The sequence below is a fragment of the Elgaria multicarinata genome, chromosome 10 (genome assembly GCF_023053635.1).
Source record: "Elgaria multicarinata webbii isolate HBS135686 ecotype San Diego chromosome 10, rElgMul1.1.pri, whole genome shotgun sequence".
In the NCBI taxonomy this organism is placed as follows: Eukaryota; Metazoa; Chordata; class Lepidosauria; order Squamata; family Anguidae; genus Elgaria; species Elgaria multicarinata.
In genome coordinates, this window is record NC_086180.1 from 19928209 (window position 1) to 19947076 (window position 18868).

The 18868-nt window shown below is 44.1% G+C and overlaps 1 protein-coding gene across 2 annotated transcripts in view; it reads left to right on the plus strand.

Annotated features, from left to right (window-relative positions):
• The window catches only part of MMRN1 (multimerin 1), an 89568-nt gene that overhangs the window by 37387 nt on the left and 33313 nt on the right, over positions 1-18868 (plus strand). The window contains exons 4-5 of one of the 2 annotated variants that reach the window (XM_063135329.1): positions 12737-12841; positions 16477-16650. In XM_063135329.1, the coding sequence (XP_062991399.1) occupies positions 12737-12841; positions 16477-16650 (279 nt within the window). The remainder of the gene's footprint in view (positions 1-12736; positions 12842-16476; positions 16651-18868) is intronic. The other variant, XM_063135330.1, reaches the window with a different exon arrangement.

Consider the following 18868-nt stretch of genomic DNA (forward strand, 5'->3'; position numbering starts at 1 on the left):
GATTTTCCAGGGTTCCTTGGTCGTCCTGGGTTGCCCCTGGGATCCCCTGTGTATCATTTGGACACACAGGGATGATCCAGGGACTACCCTGGGATATAGGGCTGGTGTAGACATGCTCCAAGACTCTAGGTGATGCTCTCAGCTTCCCTAATGAGGCTGAAAGTTCAAAATGCTTCCATACATGTAACACCCAGATGTCTCACAATCACAACAAAATCCCAAGTAGAACCAGTTTGAATTAATATGAATCCCAAGTGCTTTGAATTAACTGGTATAAAAGAGAAAGGGCGTGTGAACTAGCCAAAGTTCAGTTCTATCCATTGTAACAGGAGAACGTTAAGCACGCTGTCTCTCATTGAAATGATACACTCACATCTGGCAGGATCATAGCTAGTGATTAATAATAGTGCAGTGGCACAGCACACCTCCATTTTAAACTTTGCTATGCAGTGCACAGTACACACACAGAGATTTCCAGTAGCAACAAATTTCCATCAAGCTAGGTCCAGAGAAGCAAATTTAGACATTCCTGGCAGGAGAATCATTCAAACAGAGTAATAGGAAGGAGAAAGGAATTTGGACAAGACCAGCAAAATTTGGGGTGGGGTGGGGAAGGGATTGCACATTCATAGGTCCATTCTGAGCGGATTCCCAGAACTGCGTAAACCAAACAAAACTGGATATATTGACAAAGGTTTCATCCTTTCCCCATGATTCCAGTGTCTGTGCTTTTGCAACCTGTTGGCAAAAATTAGCCTGGAAAAGGGCACAAAGCTAATGGAAATGAGAAGCATTTTAATTTTGGCCAACATATTGCGAAAAACTCAACACTATAATTACTGTAGGTGGGAAGTGTGAAACTTTTGTTAGTATAGGCAGTTTGGCTTGGTTTACATAATTGATTCTGAGAATCCACTCAACTTTCTTTTCTATAGGTCCTGTTTTTGTTTGTGTAAGGAAAAGTATTCTCCATTGTAATGTTTTTTCGTTTGTTTGTTGAAATAATGATAAAAAGGCTCTACAATTATAAACTTTTCCCAGTAGATGGCTGTATAATGTTCACAATAAAGAGAGGACAACTGCAGCATAGAGCAGCAGACAAAGAGGAAGGATTCATACTTTAGCACATATTCTGATTTCAGTGGACATTTATTACACCACTGTAAGAACTCAATGAACTGAAAAGACTATTTGCCTATTTTTGCGTTCACTCTCCATTATCGGTTACTGATGCATTAAAATAAAAGGCACAGAAAGAAAAGGAGAGAGAAACCATTGGCTTTCTGGAACATATTTTTGGCTCATGATCCAGCCAAAGTTGAAGACTTTTAGAACCCATTGATTTCAATGAGAGAGTCAAGCACATCCTTGAAATCAATGGGACCTAGACATGCTTAACTGTGACGGGATCACAGCCTCTGCAAATTTTGAACCAGAAGGCTATCAGGGGGCCAGGCTAGGCTATAGGTGCTTTTCCCAAATCTGGGAGATGCATTCTGCAGCTCTGGGCTCACAGCAGCTGGAGCTTGAAGTACCAGAAGCAGAATGCTCTGCTCGATTGACCATGCCAGGGCCATGATGGGCCATCGGACTGCAAGTTGCAGTGGGGGCCCTAGTCGGCCCCCTACTCTGAACTCGCACACATGACATTTGGATGCGTGCGCATACGCAGTCAAAGAAAACTACATTATGCACAACAGGAGGGCAGGCTTCTAGCTGGTGTCCTCTGTTGTGCCTTTGGTTCTACTGGAACCTCAAGATCCACCAGCCGGAGCCAGAGGCAAAATGGTAGCTCAGGAGGGCAGAGCCTATACCTACTGTATGCCATGAGCCATAACCTGGGGTGACTTGCATCTACAAATGCAACTCTACATTTAAGCGTAAAAAATGCCACCGTTAAACCATGGGAAGTTGGAGGCCTTTGCTGATCTACTGCAGGGGCGGCCCACCTGGCATCCCAATCCGGCCCTCTGAGGGTCCCCAGATAGCCATGTCCCCTTCGCCTAGCCATCCCCCTTTCCTCTGATTGCCAAACATTTGGTGGTTTCCCAGTTTTTGCATGCCCCCCCATTTTTAAAGGTTGAAATGCCTCTCCTATTTTGACCTTGCCCCATTGCCTACAGTCCTGCCCCAATTTGCCTTCGGCCCCCAGAAACGTCCCCTGAGAGCTTCTCTGCAGGGCTGGTACCAGACGTCTGGTGCTGCCAAAGCTCCCTGCCACTTCTCCCTCCCTGCTTTCACTACCACGATGTGGCTCTCCACATGGTTTGTCATCAATCTTCAGAGCATCTAATGCTGGCCAGAAAAGAACGGAAGAGCCATTTGTCTCACCCTTACCTACACTTTCCATTTTAAAGCATGGCGTTGACCAGAAAATTCACCCATGTTCTTCTTTTCAGATTTATTTATTTATTTATTTATTACATTTTTATACCGCCCAATAGCCGAAGCTCTCTGGGCGGTTCACAAAAATTAAAACCATAATAAAACAACCAACAAGTTAAAAGCACAAATACAAAATACAGTATAAAAAGCACAACCAGGATAAAACCATGCAGCAAAATTGATATAAGATTAAAATACAGAGTTAGAACAGTAAAATTAAAATTTAAGTTAAAATTAAGTGTTAAAATACGGAGAGAATGAAAAGGTCTTCAGCTGGTGATGAAAGGAGTACAGTGTAGGCACCAGGCGGACCTCTCTGGGGAGCTCATTCCACAGCGGAGAAAGCAGATATGCAGCCAAGGCTTTGCAAGTGGATCAGAGGAAGCTGCCTTATACCAGCTCAGACTATTTGTCCATGTAGCCCAGGGAGTGGGCTTCTGTCCAAATCCAGCCTGGTTCTGATCCCAATTTGTCCCTGCATGGTTCCCCTGCATAGTGCCCCCTTTGTCCTGATAACTGATGGCTGGGTAGTTTCCTGGCTTTTGCCCAGTCCCCCACTCCACCATCTAAAAAGTTGAAATGCCTTTTCTGGCATCTTTTAGTATTTTAGCCCCATTTCCTTTCCTTTGTCCCCACCCACCATCTGAATTTGGTCCCCCAAGGGCTTCGCTGAAATTGAATTAGGCCTTTGAGCTGAAAGAGGTTCAGTGCTCCTAATCTGACAGGGTCTCTCCAGAGTCTCAGGCTATTTCTACACCAGCCCGAAAATCCAGGCTGGTCATAGCTGAGTCCCTGTACATTCTGGGAGGAAGGAGGGATGAGAATGGGTTTTCTCAGGGATAAGTACTCCCTGGGAAAACCTGATTCTTCCCATGGTCTTGGGATTGTCCTGAAACTGCAGGAGTTCTGGCTGCCAGTCCCAGCTTTTTCCCTCCTCCCCGTGAGTAGAGGGAAGGAACCAGACTGGGAGGAATCGGGGTGTGGGGAGTGGGGTCGGGGCTTCTTTTTAAAAACAACCTTACATTTAGTTGGAGCGCACATGCACTCATGTTATTTAATAAAATAAAATAAATGGCGGGTGCGACACCCTCCTTCCTCCTGGGATGTCACGCTTGCATGTGGGCTAAAGGGAGGATCTTGCAATCAGGATATCACGAGATCCTCCCCCTCCTTCCCTCTACACTGGTATGGTGTAGAAAGGGCCTCAAACAGGGAGTTTTCCTATCACCTACAACCTGATAGTTTTTAATAGAGGTGCTTGAGATTGAATCTGGGACCTTCTGCATGCAAACATGTCCTACCACTGTGCTATGGTCCTTCCCCAAAGTGTATGCTGGAAAAATACAACGGGCGCAAATACTAGTTTATGGTGGTATACTCATTGAGGAAAGGTGTTCACCAGGAAACCCATACAGTATGTGTCTTTGGACATTGTGTGAAATGGCCCACATTTAAAGGGCAAGTGTTAGATTCAGAAAGTAATATAAGATGGTTGAAGCTGAAAAGAAGGCTGGGAATTATGAAATCTAAGCATATCTCGAAGCAAACCAGCTAGTTCATTTAATGGAAGGTGCTGCGTCTGATTGACTGTCTGGGAGGGCAGAGGGGATGCCATCACACCAGCAGCAAATATATTTGGGAACAAAAGAATGGTAAGTGAAAGAAGAAATGGACATCCATCAGGTGGTCCTTTATCACAGGAAAGTAACTGATTCCTCCCATCATAGATTATATCATCACGCTGCCACCTGATAACTCCTATATAATTAATTGGGATGAATGCAGGTATTTAACTCCTGATGACAGCTACGGCCCTCTGAAGATAACAGCAGCCATTGAAAATGTGAGCAGAGCGTTCAGCTTATATTGTTGCCTGGGCTGCCACTATGATAAGCTTTAAGGACAGCTAGATCTCACATGCCTGCACGGAGCACCTAATCGTTGCTTTCAATAATTATGGTGTGTCAGATTTATTTGTGGCCTCTTTCAGTACAACCTCTTGTTCATCTCAGCTCCTGATGTGTTTTGAGTAGGGCCAGTTGGTCAGAAGTGACAAAGGTTCAGGACTGTTGAACCTTTTTCAGCTCAGAGCCTGATTCCATTTTGGAGAAGCTCTTGGCGACCTCAATCCCGTTGTGGGGCAAAAGGGGCTGGGCCAAAATTCCCAAACACCAGCATATTTGATCTTAAAGTTGTCACTGGGCCTGTTCAGGCAACACAATAATCCATGGCTTCCTGATGGAAACTATTTTTGTCTGAGCAAGCTTCTTTGCAGCCTGGCATTGGGGTACTTGTGCTCCAATCCTCAGGTGGATAAGGCAGCCAGAACCCTTTGGGTCTGTTCAGACAACACACTGAGCCATGGTTAGCCACTAACCCTTTTGCAGCAAGTGGTTAGTGAGTGTGCTTATGTGGTCATCATGGTTAGGAATAATTCACATGACACTCTAAGCCATAACGTTTAGTTCAAAATGCTTAAACATCATGGTTTAGCGTTTTGTCTGAACAGGGCCCCTGCCAGTAATGAACCCTTCAGAGAGCCATTTCAACTGTGTAGAATGTGGCTCCTGCCTTTTATGTACCACTTTCATGCCACTTTCATAGTGGAATATCCTGCTTGGTGTAGATGAGCCCCAAGATGTAATTCCTAGCATCTCCAGTGCTAAAAGCATCTAACGCAGCTGGGCTTAAAAAGACCCCTGATGTTGACCACTATGCAATGAGGACTGATGGTAAAAGGCAGCTTCAGGTATTCAAAGCAAGGCTTAGGGAAAAGGATGGTGACCAAGGGCTCATCTACACCAAGCAGGATATTCCACTATGAAAACGGTATATAAAAAGCAGGAGCCACACTACTGCTTTATAGTGGTAATGAAGTGCAATGGGGCCAATGACACAACTACACCAAGCAGGATATAACACTATGAAAGTGGTATGAAAGCAGTACATGGTATGTGTCATGGGCCCCAACGGTTGTCTGTGCACTTCAATGCCACTATAAAGCAGCAGTGTGGCTCCTGCCTTTTATATACTGCTTTCATACCACTTTCATGGTGGAATACCTGCTTGGTGTAGATGAGCCCTAGGAGAATGCAAATCCAGGCTTCAATCAGGGCAAGGTAAAGCTAGGCCCACCTTTGAATGGGGGAAAGCACGAATATTGATTGCATCAGAGGTTTATATATCCCATTCAGTACTGCTTGATCCTTCAGGTTATAGGCAGACTAGATTTTATAACCAGGTCCTGCTATTAGAGAGCCTTTTCTACACAAAGTAGCATTAGGAGTTAGAAATCATGTCAACCAGGCAACAAACCTCGGCTCCTTCCTTTCTTTCTTCTTGGCAACCCTGTGACCCCCGAGGCATTTATCTGCAAATAGCAGCAAGCCCAGTGGATCTGTGGAAACCAAGATAAGAGGGGGGGGAAATAGAGAGTCGAACTATTTTCCTTAATCCTTTTGTATCTAAAGAAAGGTTTTTCATTTAAATTCAGTTTAAGGTCATAGCTGAGATCCAGGCTGGTTTCCCCCCCCCCTTTTCTCTCTTCTCCTCTCTCCCTCCCTCCCCCATAAACCCCTTCACTCGGTTCAAGTATCTAGACATATTTTTTAATGCAGGCGTTTTTGTGTTGCTATGTAAAGCAGGCCTGCTGCACACCTTGTAAGCTGCCAAGCTAAACACAGCCCACCCACCATGGATGATGGCTCCTCAAGGTCCCCAGGAACCTCTTGGCTTTGCTGTTGCTTGAGACTACAGAAAAGAAGGGAGGGGAAGAGAGGGGTTATCAGGGACCTACTGAGCCACAATGCATATCTCACCCATCCCTATAAGTTTGCCACAAGTAGGGATGAGTGAGGTTCTCATTTCCCTTCCGTTTTATTTATTTATTCATTTATTTGTTACATTTCTATGCTGCCCAATAGCCGGATTGATAAGAATTTACTAAAATTTGCAAAGTTCCTCACCTTTGGGACAAAATCATCTTGAGATTTTAAAAAAGGGAATGTGGGTAAAACTGAAAAATGACTTATTTGTCTATCCAGGCCCACAGTTTTGAGTGCTTTTGCTCTGAAAATGTCTAGATTTGAATCCCTGTGTATTCAACTGCGGCCTAATCTACACCAAGCAGGATATTGTACTATCAAAGCAGCATATAAAAGGCAGGAGCCACACTACTGCTTTATAGCGGCATTGAAGTACACTGACAACTGTTGGAACCCATTGACACATACCATATACCGCTTTCATACCAATTTCATGGTGCTATATCCTACTTGGTGTAGATTAGGACCATGTTTGTGCTGAATTAAGGTTGCCACTTTTTTTTCTCCTGACAAGCTCCTTATATTTAAAAGATGGCATGCAACTAGCCTTCATGATCTTGTCCATGTTCATGTCCTACTTCAGGGTTTCCCTCAGACTAGGGTGACCATATGAAAAGGAGGACAGGGCTCCTGTATCTTTAACAGTTGCATAGAAAAGAGAATTTCAGCAGATGTCATTTGTATATATGGAAAACCTGGTGAAATTCCCTCTTCAACACAACAGTTAAAGCTGTAGTAGCTATACTAGAGTGACCAGATTTAAAAAGAGGGCAGGGCACCTGCAGCTTTAACTGTTGTGATGAAGAGGAAATTTCATGAGGTTCTCCATATATGCAAATGGCACCTGCTGAAATTCCCTTTTCAATACAACTGATAAAGATACAGGAGTCCTGTCCTCCTTTTCATATGGTCACCGTAGAGCCTCAGACAGCGTATTCGCCACTGTGTGAGCCGAGTGCTCATTTAGATGGACCCTTGGTCTGATCCAGCATGGCTCTTCTTATGTTTTTATGCTGGGACTAGGTGTACCTATTTAATGTGGCTGATGCCAATGTGTGAGGATTTTTCTTTTCTTTCTTTCTTTTTTGATAAGTCTATGCCAAACTTCATGAAGTTCTTCATATCTGGGAGAGAAAGAACTTGAGATTTTTTTTAAAAAAAAATCAAGTGAGGGAGAAAGTGAAACTGACACATATGCCCATCCCTACATACAAGTTGTGCAGGCTAATGTTTCTAAGAGAGAAAGGGCATGGTAAGAAGGACTCTTGGACTGTATCCGTTGGTAGAACTTTGGCTCTACTCAGCTCTTGATCCATTCTTCTCGTGGTGGCTCATTTCTCATCCCCATCCCACTCATGGGGCTCACTTTCTCTCTGTGAAAAACAAGTGATCTGACTCTTCTCCTGCAAGCAGAACATGTCAGTTTGAATGACAGTTTAAGCTAGTGATACAGTCAAAAGTTTAAAATGAACAGGTTCATGATACAAATTGCGCTCATGCAGAATATTCATTTTATTATGATATTTTATTATGCTATGAGTCCCCTTACCCTAAAATTCTTACTCTTTTTGTAATTAAAATGGAGAGAGATTACAAAGTTATGTGCTGACTTTGCACCTGTGCAGTCTGCTCTGCATTCATCATGGTAGGCGTTCCAAACCAGGAGTAGAAAGTTGATTACTCTAACTCCTTGTGCTTGATTGAAATGTACATGTCTTTGATTGCTGAAATTGACAGAACAATATCTCGGCATCTGGACAATCAATTTGTTCAGGAATATCACATGCAGCATGTTTTTGGGTGGGGTATGGCGGCCGCTGAGTGCAAACCATCCCAGGTTCAGTCACTGATATCGCCAAGTAGGTCTGAAGACCTGGAAAGTTTTCAATGGCTACTAGTCTTGATTGCTATATGCTACCACCAATATCAGAGGCAGCATTCCTGTACACCAAGTGTTGGGGAACAGGGGCGGTGTGTGTGCTATTTTACTCATGTCCTGCTTGTGGGTTTCCAGTGGGAATCTGGTTGGCCACTGTGTGAACAGAATGCTGGACTAGATAGACCCTTGGTCTGATCCAGCATGGCCCTTCTTTTGTTCTTGAGAGCCACTGCAAGTCATTGTAGATCATACTGAGCTCCATGAACCAAAGGCCTGACCCAAGTTACTTTCACTTCAGCTTGAGCCCTTCTGCCAAGTTACTGGAAGGTCTGGCCCAAGAGAATTTGTAAAGGACAAAATGGTGCCCCTACCCCTCTATTCCATGTACAGAATGGGCAGTTGAATCTTACCTCCACACTGGCAATGGGGCAACGTCATCCATTACATTTGTAGGTAGCAGGCTAGTTTAGGGGTGCAGGACAGGCTGTCCTCCAAGAGCAGGGAACAGTTGGGGGGTGCCACTTGAGAAAAATACCTTTACTCTTCCTCTCCCACTCAATCATTCCCAAGTAGCCCCGAGAGAATATGTGGTTGCACAGTAATGCAAATCAATCTATAATTTTATGAATAATAATAAAAAAAACCATGAAAGATCTCCCCTCCTTGTCCATGAGCTGTGAAAGATGATGCTCACAATTTGTGAGCAAGCTGCAATCTTTGCTGAGGGGGATCTGCACGGCTTGGTGACAGTCAAAATCTCTTCAGTGTGGGTCCAAAGGTGGGCATGCAAAATTGCAAGACCGGCTCATGGTCGAAGAGTCACAGATGGCCAAATGGGCATGAGCAAGGGGCAATTGACCATCTGACCTAGGGCTGCAGACAGGAAGAACATACAGGTGACCTTAGTAAGGAGTCCATGGGATCCAAGGAGCCATTTTGTGGCCAGGGTCCAATTTGGTCCGGGTCCAATGATGGGGTCCATCAGAACCTATGTATATGCGAGAGGAAAAAAAAAAGCTGGACTGATCTGTCCCCTTGTCCCTGGAAAATTATGGACCTAGCTGTTGTATTGATTTATGTCAAGCCTCCTCCATCCTTTGTTACTATAATGCAAAATCAGAAAGTATTTTCTTGTTCTACTCTTGATGCTTTGAAATGTTCCCCAAGAGGCCTCAGATAGTTTCTCTAAGCCTAAGGATGCAAGCTTTGAGGCCGGAGAAAAAAATCCTTATTCAATGCCACTTCAGCCATACATGGGTTGGATGGCCTTAGGCAAGCATAAGAACATAAGAAATATTATGCTGCATCAGACCAAAGGCCCATCTAGTCTGGGGCCAGATCTACACCTTGTGTCAAATCATTACAAATGCGGAATAAAAAGCAGGATATATCACTATGAAAGCGGTATATGGAAATGTGGATTGTGCCCCAACAGTGATCAGTGCACTTCAATACCACTATAAAGCAGTAGTGTAGTTCTGGCCCAGCATCCTGTTCACACAGCAGCCACAAATAGGATATGAGTGCAACAGCATAAACACCTCACTTGTGTCCCCCAGCAACTGGTATACAGAGGTTTACTGCCTTTGATACTGGAGGCAATATATAGTCATGACTAGTAGCCATTGATCACTTAACTAGGGCCATCATCAGATCCTGCATCATAGCAGGACCCACTGGAGACACCTACCCTTCGTTCCCCTTTTCTGGTGCTACGATGAATGTCAGGTGGCTTTAACTTCTCACTATCTCCCTGAGCAAGACTGCACTGGGGTCACTCCAGAGCAGGGGTGCAGAACCTCATTTAGCCTGAGGTGTCCTTTCATTTCAGAGAAGCTCTCGGGGGCCACCTTTCAGCAGTGGGCGTGGCTGGACCAACGTATCAAAAAATGCCAGCATATTTTATCTAAATGCTCTTACTGCCAGGAACTAAGTCTTGGGGGAGGCATTTCAACCTTTTAGAACTGGGGTGGGGGGAAGGAAGCACAAAAGCATTGGAACCACCAAAGGATTGATATCAGGGATGGGGATGGAGCCAAGGGGCACAATGGGATTATTTAGTATTGATGCCTCCTGCTAGAAAGGCAATTAGCAGAGAAAAACACAAAAAGGCAAAACAGAATGAGCGTTTATCAGTCCCTCATGCACACAGGATATAAAGGAGGCCACGCCCTTCTTAAGTGAAGAAAACAGTTTTACTCACAAATCTTCTTGCATATACAATGCAGCTCCAGCTTAGAGTTTCAAAAGAATCTGTTCAGTCCATTTTGTGTTCCAATAGACTGGCAGGAGTGAGAGAGCAAACACATGTGCTTTCGGCAATGGTGGAAATCAGAGAGAGAGAGGGGGGGGAAGGAAGGGGAGAAGCAAAAAGAAGAAGCCACAGGAAACCACACTGTAGGCTATAGAGATCCTAAGGTTAGCTGTGATCTAAATTCCCATGCATTAACTAACAGCATCACTGCCCCCTTCCAGTAACTTGCAGATGAATTTACAATATTCCCAACAGGGTAAGGGGTATGGAATTCTGGGGAACTTCTGAGGGTCAGATTGGGACCACCAGAGGGCGGATTTTGCCCCCTGTCCTAATTTCTCATCCCTGCTCCAGAACCTTGTAAAAGATTTAAATTGCAACTCCAAGCTACCTGCCCGGCACACATTGGAGGTCCATCAGTGCTCATGGGGGCTTCCAGTTTTGTAGGAGGAGGCCTATCAAAGGGCACTATTGTCATGAGTTGACCCTCAGACCCAAAGCTGCCTCCTTCTCACTGCATTACGCAGTAATGGCTACTGATCTACTCACAGAGTTGCTCTTAGGATTACTGTTGCATTATATAAGAAGCACTTTGAATGCCCAACTAGCAGTATAGATGTATAACGTATGGAAGCTTTTTGTCGTCACCCTCTTTGTAGTGAGATGTTTTGTGAGTGCAGTAGTACCGCATGCACAAACAAATGGAAGGAATCCATTTCTTTGAAGCAGAAAACACACTACAAATGGTGGTAATTTACTATAGAATTCCTGCCCCTCACACTTACTGGGAAGTGCCTCTTTTAAAAGATCATTTCAGAGTATTCTCAAGCATCTGGAGTGCAATTTTGTTCCTTCGTTATTAAAAATGATATGGTTCTCTTGCGTGCCCCTTGGGTAACCTCTCAATATAGATTTAATTATTCCTCATTCTTATCTAGAGTACAGTGTGATATTATTAGTGATGAGCAAACTCCCCCTGGCCCAATTCAAAGTAAAAATGATTTTTTAAGATTGCTGGATAAATGGGAGAAAATATATCGCTTTTGCTTGATTTTTATTCTGAATTGGACCCCATCATACTCTTGACAATCTCACTGGGAGGTTGATGAAGTCTGATGGCCTTCATTACACTTACCTCCCCCACCCACCCCCGCCTCGGCCAGGCCTCCCTGCTTCCTGTCCTCCTTTTCTCAGCCTTACTCAAGCAAGGGTCCCTGGTGGATAGAAGTGCTTTTGGAAGTGTAGGCTTCAGGCCTAGACACTGTCACACAAGCATGCACAGCAGCAGCCATTGATATTATAAGGAAGTGTGAGGGTTACATTTCCTGTCACTAATCCGATATTGCCACAAACTCTTGCCACACCATCTTAAGCTTGAGGACTGCACTGTAGACACACTCATTCACATCCACCCACCCACGCACCCTAAGAAGAACTGTGCTTGATCAAACCAATGGCCTCTCTAGTCCAGCATTCTGAGAACATAAGAGCCATGCTGGATCAGACTAAGGGTCCATCTAGTCCAGCACTCTGTTCATACAGGGGCCAACCAGTTGCTCATGGGAAACTCACAAGCAGGACATAAGTGCAACAGCACCCCCCGGCCCATATTCCCCAGCAAATGGTGTGTATAGGCTTGCTACCTCTGATACTGAAGGTAGCACATAGCCGTCAGGACTATTAGCCATTGATAGCCTTCTCACCAGGGATTTACTAATGCCCCTTCAATAGTGAAGGTTTAACAGACAACCCAAAGATGAGGCCATGTTAAGGCTGGGCATCAGTGAAATCCTATCCTTCTCTCAGTCCCCCGGTCTCAGCAAAGTTTTCCAAATGTGCTGCGTATTTTCAACCAGAAGCTCGAAAATCCTCTGAGCTTTATGAAAGGGCAAAGTTGAAATCCAGATCGAAACCTCGTAGACTTCTGCAGCATCCCTAATACGAACCCATTACCTGGATTGCCATCGCCCGTGATCGCCGGAGCTGAGCGATGGGCACGATGTAATTATTATGCCGGCCTTGCTCAGTGCCCTTCTTTAAGCCTCTACTTCAGCATTAATCTTGCAGCTCTCCAAGTGTTCTTAATGATAAGGGAGGGTGAACCTTGCATTAGCCCAAAGCTTCCGCAAATCGCAATCAATTGCAACCTGGAGGAGACACTTATAATCCTCTCTGGTAAGAATTAAAGCCATTCACTATCCCCTACCAATATGGTGGCATAGCATGTGGTCCAGATGGGCAAAGCAGCTAACTCAGGAATCAGCACAAATGATTAGAATTTAGCTGAGTAAGCGGTGGAGGCCAAGGAAGAACACCAGCAATGATATTGCCATGTACTAGATGAATCAGTCATGCTGAATGTTTCATTCTCCATTCTTTTCTTTCTTTCTTTAGCCCAAAAGGATCAATTGCTTATACACAGCAACCAGGCCGAGAGCAATGCAGCTGTCAATGAGGGAACCCTGGGAAACCAACTGCAGCCGGACATCAGCGACCCAGGTCAGCGGTTGTAATTACTACAGTTCCTAACACAATCATTGTCAACACTATTTATTAAAACCAGAACAAAAGAAATCCCCCCGGCCACCAAAAGCGAGGGGAAGAAACATCGTCATCTCTTGCAATCTTGTTTCCTTTGTGGGGCCTGCTCAGAAAGGTGTGTGTGTGTATGGGTGTGTATTGGGGGAACAGGATATCGATAGAGAATGGGCTTACATGGGCACCATTGCGTCGGAAGGAAAAATAATGTTCGGGGACAATGTTACTAGACGCAATGACCTCCAGCGCTGGAATGGCGTATGTTAAATTGTTATTCATGCCTGATTTTATTAGCTGCTACAGCCATTCAGTGGCCCGGAGGTAATGACAGAGCGGTAATCACACCTTTGCCACCTTACAAACTAAGCAAAGATTGGCTGCATTCCTTTCAGTCTCTCAATGTAGCAGGAGACAAGGACTCATGTCAACTGGAAGCTGGTAGCTCTGATTTTGGTAGGGATGTGAATCCATTCTGGGTTTTAGTCAGAACCAGCCTTAACTCTAAAGGAGCTATCCAAGGTGCTGAACCCCACCCCTGAAAGGTTCAGCACCGTGGATAACGCCTTTAGAGTTCTGGCTGGTTTTCACTGAGCGCTAGAAAGGATTCACTGCTCCACCAAACATGGAGCCACCAGCCTCCAGTGGTAATATCACCCCCTGTCTGCTCCTCTTCTGTTCCTGTCACTCACCTGTTCCCTCACCTGCTGTGCTGCATAGCTGGAGCCCTGTTCCTTGCAGCAGGTAAGGGGAAGGGGCCCATGAAAAGTTCAGAGATAAAACGGGCAGCTGCCTCTCCCCGCTTTGGGAGAGTTAAAGGATGAGCGGCTGGTGGCCCAGGTGTCCTCTTTACAGAGGGCAGTGCCATGACACAGGCTCTGAACACCAGACCTCATGTCTGCCACCACTTATTATGGGGCGACACAGGCTCTGAACAACAGACCCGGCCGAGGCTACTCCCTGCTCACACCAAGCACCACCACTTGGTACGCCTGAGGCAAGGGATAAAGCCCACCTTCCTCCAAACTATGTGGAGAAAGTGGTTTAAAATGGAGAATGGGTTTTAATATATATAATAATGCGCTGTGAGTTATATCTGTTTAGGTGAATGATTGTCAGAGTGGGTGCTGAATGTGTAAACTTAAGATGATAAACGTCAAACAGACACGTGGGATTTTTGTGATAGTTTTAAAACAAACAATCAGAATTTATTTTTAAAAGTTCATAAGCTTTGTTTCAAATAACAACATTTAAAAACCTTTTTGAAACCTTCCATACAATCCTGTCACTCTCACATTCATGCTTTCCTTTTTCTCACACAATCACTCTTGAACTTTCTTTATTATCGGTATTGATTAATATGCTTCCACTATGTGCACACCACACCCTAAAGACACCACTCACTACACTGACTCTCAAATTTCCCAGAATTTAAGTACCATAAACACAGAGAGCACTACAGACTCTAAGAGTCCCTAACAAGTCTCCCTGAAAAGGTTTCCTGAAAAGAACAAGAACAAGAACCTCTCAATCCCCTCAGTCATTCCCTTATATATATCACTCCTCCCCCCTCCCAAGACCTTCTAACTCCGCCCACTCAGGCCAACATTCTACAAACCACAGACTTACAAACTGCAGACATACACTTGGAATTGACTTGTGGGGTGTAACGCCACAGGCAGGCCTCTACTCGAAGGTCTGTCATAGGACAGTCCTCTATTTGAAGACATACTTTATTTGAAGGGCTGTTAATCCAAGACCAGTTTAAAGCTAAACAACCCACAGATGGGAGAGCTGGGCCTTGAAGTTGGTCATCAACAGCACCTGAGCTGGATCGACACCTTGTGTCAAATCACTACGTTTCCATCATGGTAATGCTATCTCTCTCTTGCACGTTTATACCTCGTAAGACAGAATGGCATTCGTTGCGGTATTTTGGACAATGTGGAATAAAAAGCAGGAAATTACACTACGAATGACACACATATGGAATGTGTAATGTACCCCAACAGTTATCAGTGCACTATAAAGCAGTAGGGTAGATCTAGCCCTGGACAGTAGAATCAGCAAGGCACACAGGTTACTGGTCACAGGCTTTCACACTATGGTTGAATGAAAACAAGGAAGTTAAGGAAACAGGTAAAAAATGCAATTTTATATACTAAAATATAATGTTAAAAATAACATACACAGAGCATTTCACAAGTACAATAATACAACAAGACAATCAAAATGCTAGACCGGAAATGCTCAGTAAAATTGATCCATTTGGCCAGACGTGTGTCGAGCCTTGGTCTTCCTCAATGGCCAATTTGCCAAGCTAATTAGTACTGTGGGCTATTTTCTCTTGGGGCTGACTTAAAAGTTTCAAAAATTAAATGAAATCAGATGTCACTCCCCACAATATACGATATGAGTCCAAATATTCAAAGGAAGCCCATGGAAGGTATTCCAAACAGCTGTTGCTCGCAAGCACGATAATGCTGGTATTTCCACACTATGGTGACATGTACTGTATTTCTATTCAAAATATAATAATTATTTCTCAATTTCTATCTACGCATATCAATTAGCATAGGCCACTTTTGTGCAGCGCTGCACCCTCTTTTGCCTTCTTTTGGGGGATGGGGATAGCAGTACATGTCCTCTCTCTTTGTGTGTGTGTGTGTGTGTGTGTGTGTGTGTGTGTGTGTGTGTATGCAATGTCTTACTGGACGCCCTACCTGGTTGTGGCTTGGCAGCCCTGTTGGTAGACATATGGAACTCACTGTCGCCATGTTCCCATCAGTGTTCCTGGTCAGTCTAAACACTTATTTTACTTAAGATAAGCTGCCATTGTGCAAACAGAGGTAGGGCCGGCCCTACCACTAGGCAAAGACGAGGCAGTATATTTATTGCCAGGAATGGGGAGAGGTGCTTGTGGACTTGCTTCCTCATGCACCAAAGTTACTTGGCTGCTTTGGAATACTATGCACCTTGATTTAGGTGGGTGGATTTGGGTCGGGGTCAGGGGGGAGGGTGCCATTTACTGTTCTGCTTTGGGCCATCAATTGAGAAGTTCCTGTTCACACAAAACATCCAAGAAATCTTTAGCAAAGGAAAAACAGTTTTCAACCCAGCTAATGACATTTTTCAGGAGTGGGTTAAGCTTCTGGCTTAATTTTTGCAGTGCAAAGACTGTTTGCACAGTGGCAGCCAAACCAATTTTTGGGATCACTCTGTAGGAGCATAATGCATTTATTTAAACAGTAGAACTGAATCCTCCACAGGACACCAACTAACTAGAAGAAGATTCCACTTATGCTCATTAAATTTCTGTTAACTATTCAATCTACTCTCCTGGAATTATAACGACTCTGTAATGAATATGGATTATTTGGCAATTATTTGCTGCTATGCTTGTATGAGTGTCACTCATAACTCCAGATACATGATGGAAATCCAAATGGTCTATTCTTATTAATGGCTGCAGAAACTTCTCACTCCAGTTTGGGCAATTGGTGGTTGAATTTTTGTTTCAGTGCTTTCTGTTTTCTCCTTTGTGATTAATTTAATGACTTTCTTCTTCTTTTGTTTTATTCTCCCCCCACCTTACCTAGCAGTTGCACAAAAAATGAATGAACAGATTAGCAGCCAGGAGATGAAACTGACTTTGCTACAGAAGAAGGTTGACAACATTTCGGTCGTCATGAGTGATGTGAGCAAGACGCTCTCCTCTCTGGAAGGCAAAATCAATGAAGATAAGGGCAGGGAGTTCCAGGCTTTTCTAAAAGGTAAAAGAAATTAATTAATGCAATCACTCACCCAGTTAAAAGTGCCAGGGAAAGAGCGAGGGAAGGAAAAAGAGAGCAACCCCCCCCCAACAGAAATGGACTTAGACTGCCCTTTTCTATTCTTCCACATTCTGCAGGGGAAGTATATTTTGCGTTATTTTGTTAATTTTGTTTTTTAAAAAGAAGAAAGATGAGACGGTGATCCCCTCACCCTACCCCAATTGTCAAAGGCAGTATGATCAAACTGTGGATGCTCCTCCCATTCTTGATAAACAGGCAGTGCAGTTTTTTTTGTAAATAAATAAATAAAACCCTGCAAAACCAAATTGACCAGAGATTATAGTAGTACAACACGAAATGAGAGCAGATACCACATATTCTGATACCTCTTTTACATAAACGTTATCTCCCACTTTTCAGGACTGCGTGCGTATTTTCCATGCTACTGCTGGTGGGGAACGTTTCCCCACAAATTTGGGAGAGGCGCATGGTGGGCCTCATGGCATCTTGTAGCAGTAGAAGGCAGGGTAATGGGGCTGCCGCAAGTTGGCTCCGCGTGTTGCGTGTAACATGTACAAAGGCTCTAAGTCATGGGATCTATGTTCACTCCATCTATCCATCGACATTACTGCTATGCCTGTTATTTGTATACCACCCATTAAGAAACGTTTGGGGGGCAGTTCATAGTGAAATATTAAAACCACAAAAAGCAGTAAATGAAAAGCAGCATAAAACTAGCAACAGCATAAACCAAAATGCAAACAGCAAAAGCGATTAACATTAGTATAAAATAGGGCTGGGCAACACATGGCCCTACCCTTTTTGTGGTCCCTGCTGCCTCACCACCAGCCCTGCCGCCAAAATTTGGTGGCGTGTCAGCTGCAAAAAGGGACTATTTTACTTTACAACAAGGCATGCAGGAAGAACTTGAACATAAGAACATAAGAAGGGCCCTGATGCTGGATCAGACCAAGGGCCCATCTAGTCCAGCCCTCTGTTCACACAGTGGCCAACCAGTTGTTCTGACTCTATGTGATGAATTCCTTAAGAACGCAAGAAGAGCCCTGCTGGATCAGACCAAGGGTCCATCTAGTCCAGCACTCTGTTCACACAGTGGCCAACCAGCCATCGGCCTGGGATGAACAAGGTAGGACATGGTGCAACAGCACCCTCCCACCCGTGTTCCCCAGCAATTGGTGCACATAGGCTTACTGCCTAAACTACTGGAAATAGCACACAACTATCTGGGCTAGTAGCCATTGATAGCCTTCGCCTCCAGGAATTTATCCACCCCCTTTTTAAAGCCATCCAAACTGGTGGCCATCGCTACATCCTGTGGTAGTGAGTTTCATATGTGGAAATGCTGTCCTCCTCCCCAAGGAAAAAAATTCTCTGAAATCCTTCCCCTCCCTGAGAAAGAGGCAGAAAAAACCATGCCTCTTTTATAGAAAGAGAAAACATTCCCCAAAATAGGGGGCAGGATTTGGCTCAGCACTCCTTTTTTCTGACTAAATGTGCACAGGATTGTGCCCTTAAATTAGTGGGACTTCCTTCTGAGTAGACATTATAAGATTGTACTGCTGCTGTATTTTTAATGGGTGATATATAGGATGTGAACCACCTCTTGAGCCAAGATCCATGTAGATATATAAATTAGGGATACTTGCAATATTGGATCTTTGTGAATTTGGTTGTGAACTGGTGTGATGTTCATCTCCCAGACTGATAGGAATGTAAATATCCTTTGGATTTGCCATTGTCCAAATTTTGCAAATGAAGCTTTCAGCTCAGCAATGTACCAAAACTCTTTAAAAACGTGTATTTTAGTATAAAATACATGCTTAAATACAAATTTAAATAATTATTTTCAGGCAGTTAATAGAATCACAAAAAGGCAGAAACAAGGCAGAACCATTTTAAGAACAGCCACATGAGGAACTGACACAGACTGGAAATAGGTGCAGGAAAAGCAGGGAAACCCCACGAGGAAGTGAAAAACTGAAAAACTCCATTGGTACTGTGGTGTACCACCTCTTATTTTGTACTTATTTTCTATTAGACCCCAGCTTCACACAGGTTGGAATCGCCCTTAGTTTGAAACCTAGACACTTGGATTATAAGCAAAGCCTTATGCTGTTATGAGAGTTGGACATATTGGGGGTTGTTGAAGCAACACGCTAAGCCATGGCTGCTAACTCTTTTGCATGTTTAAACCATG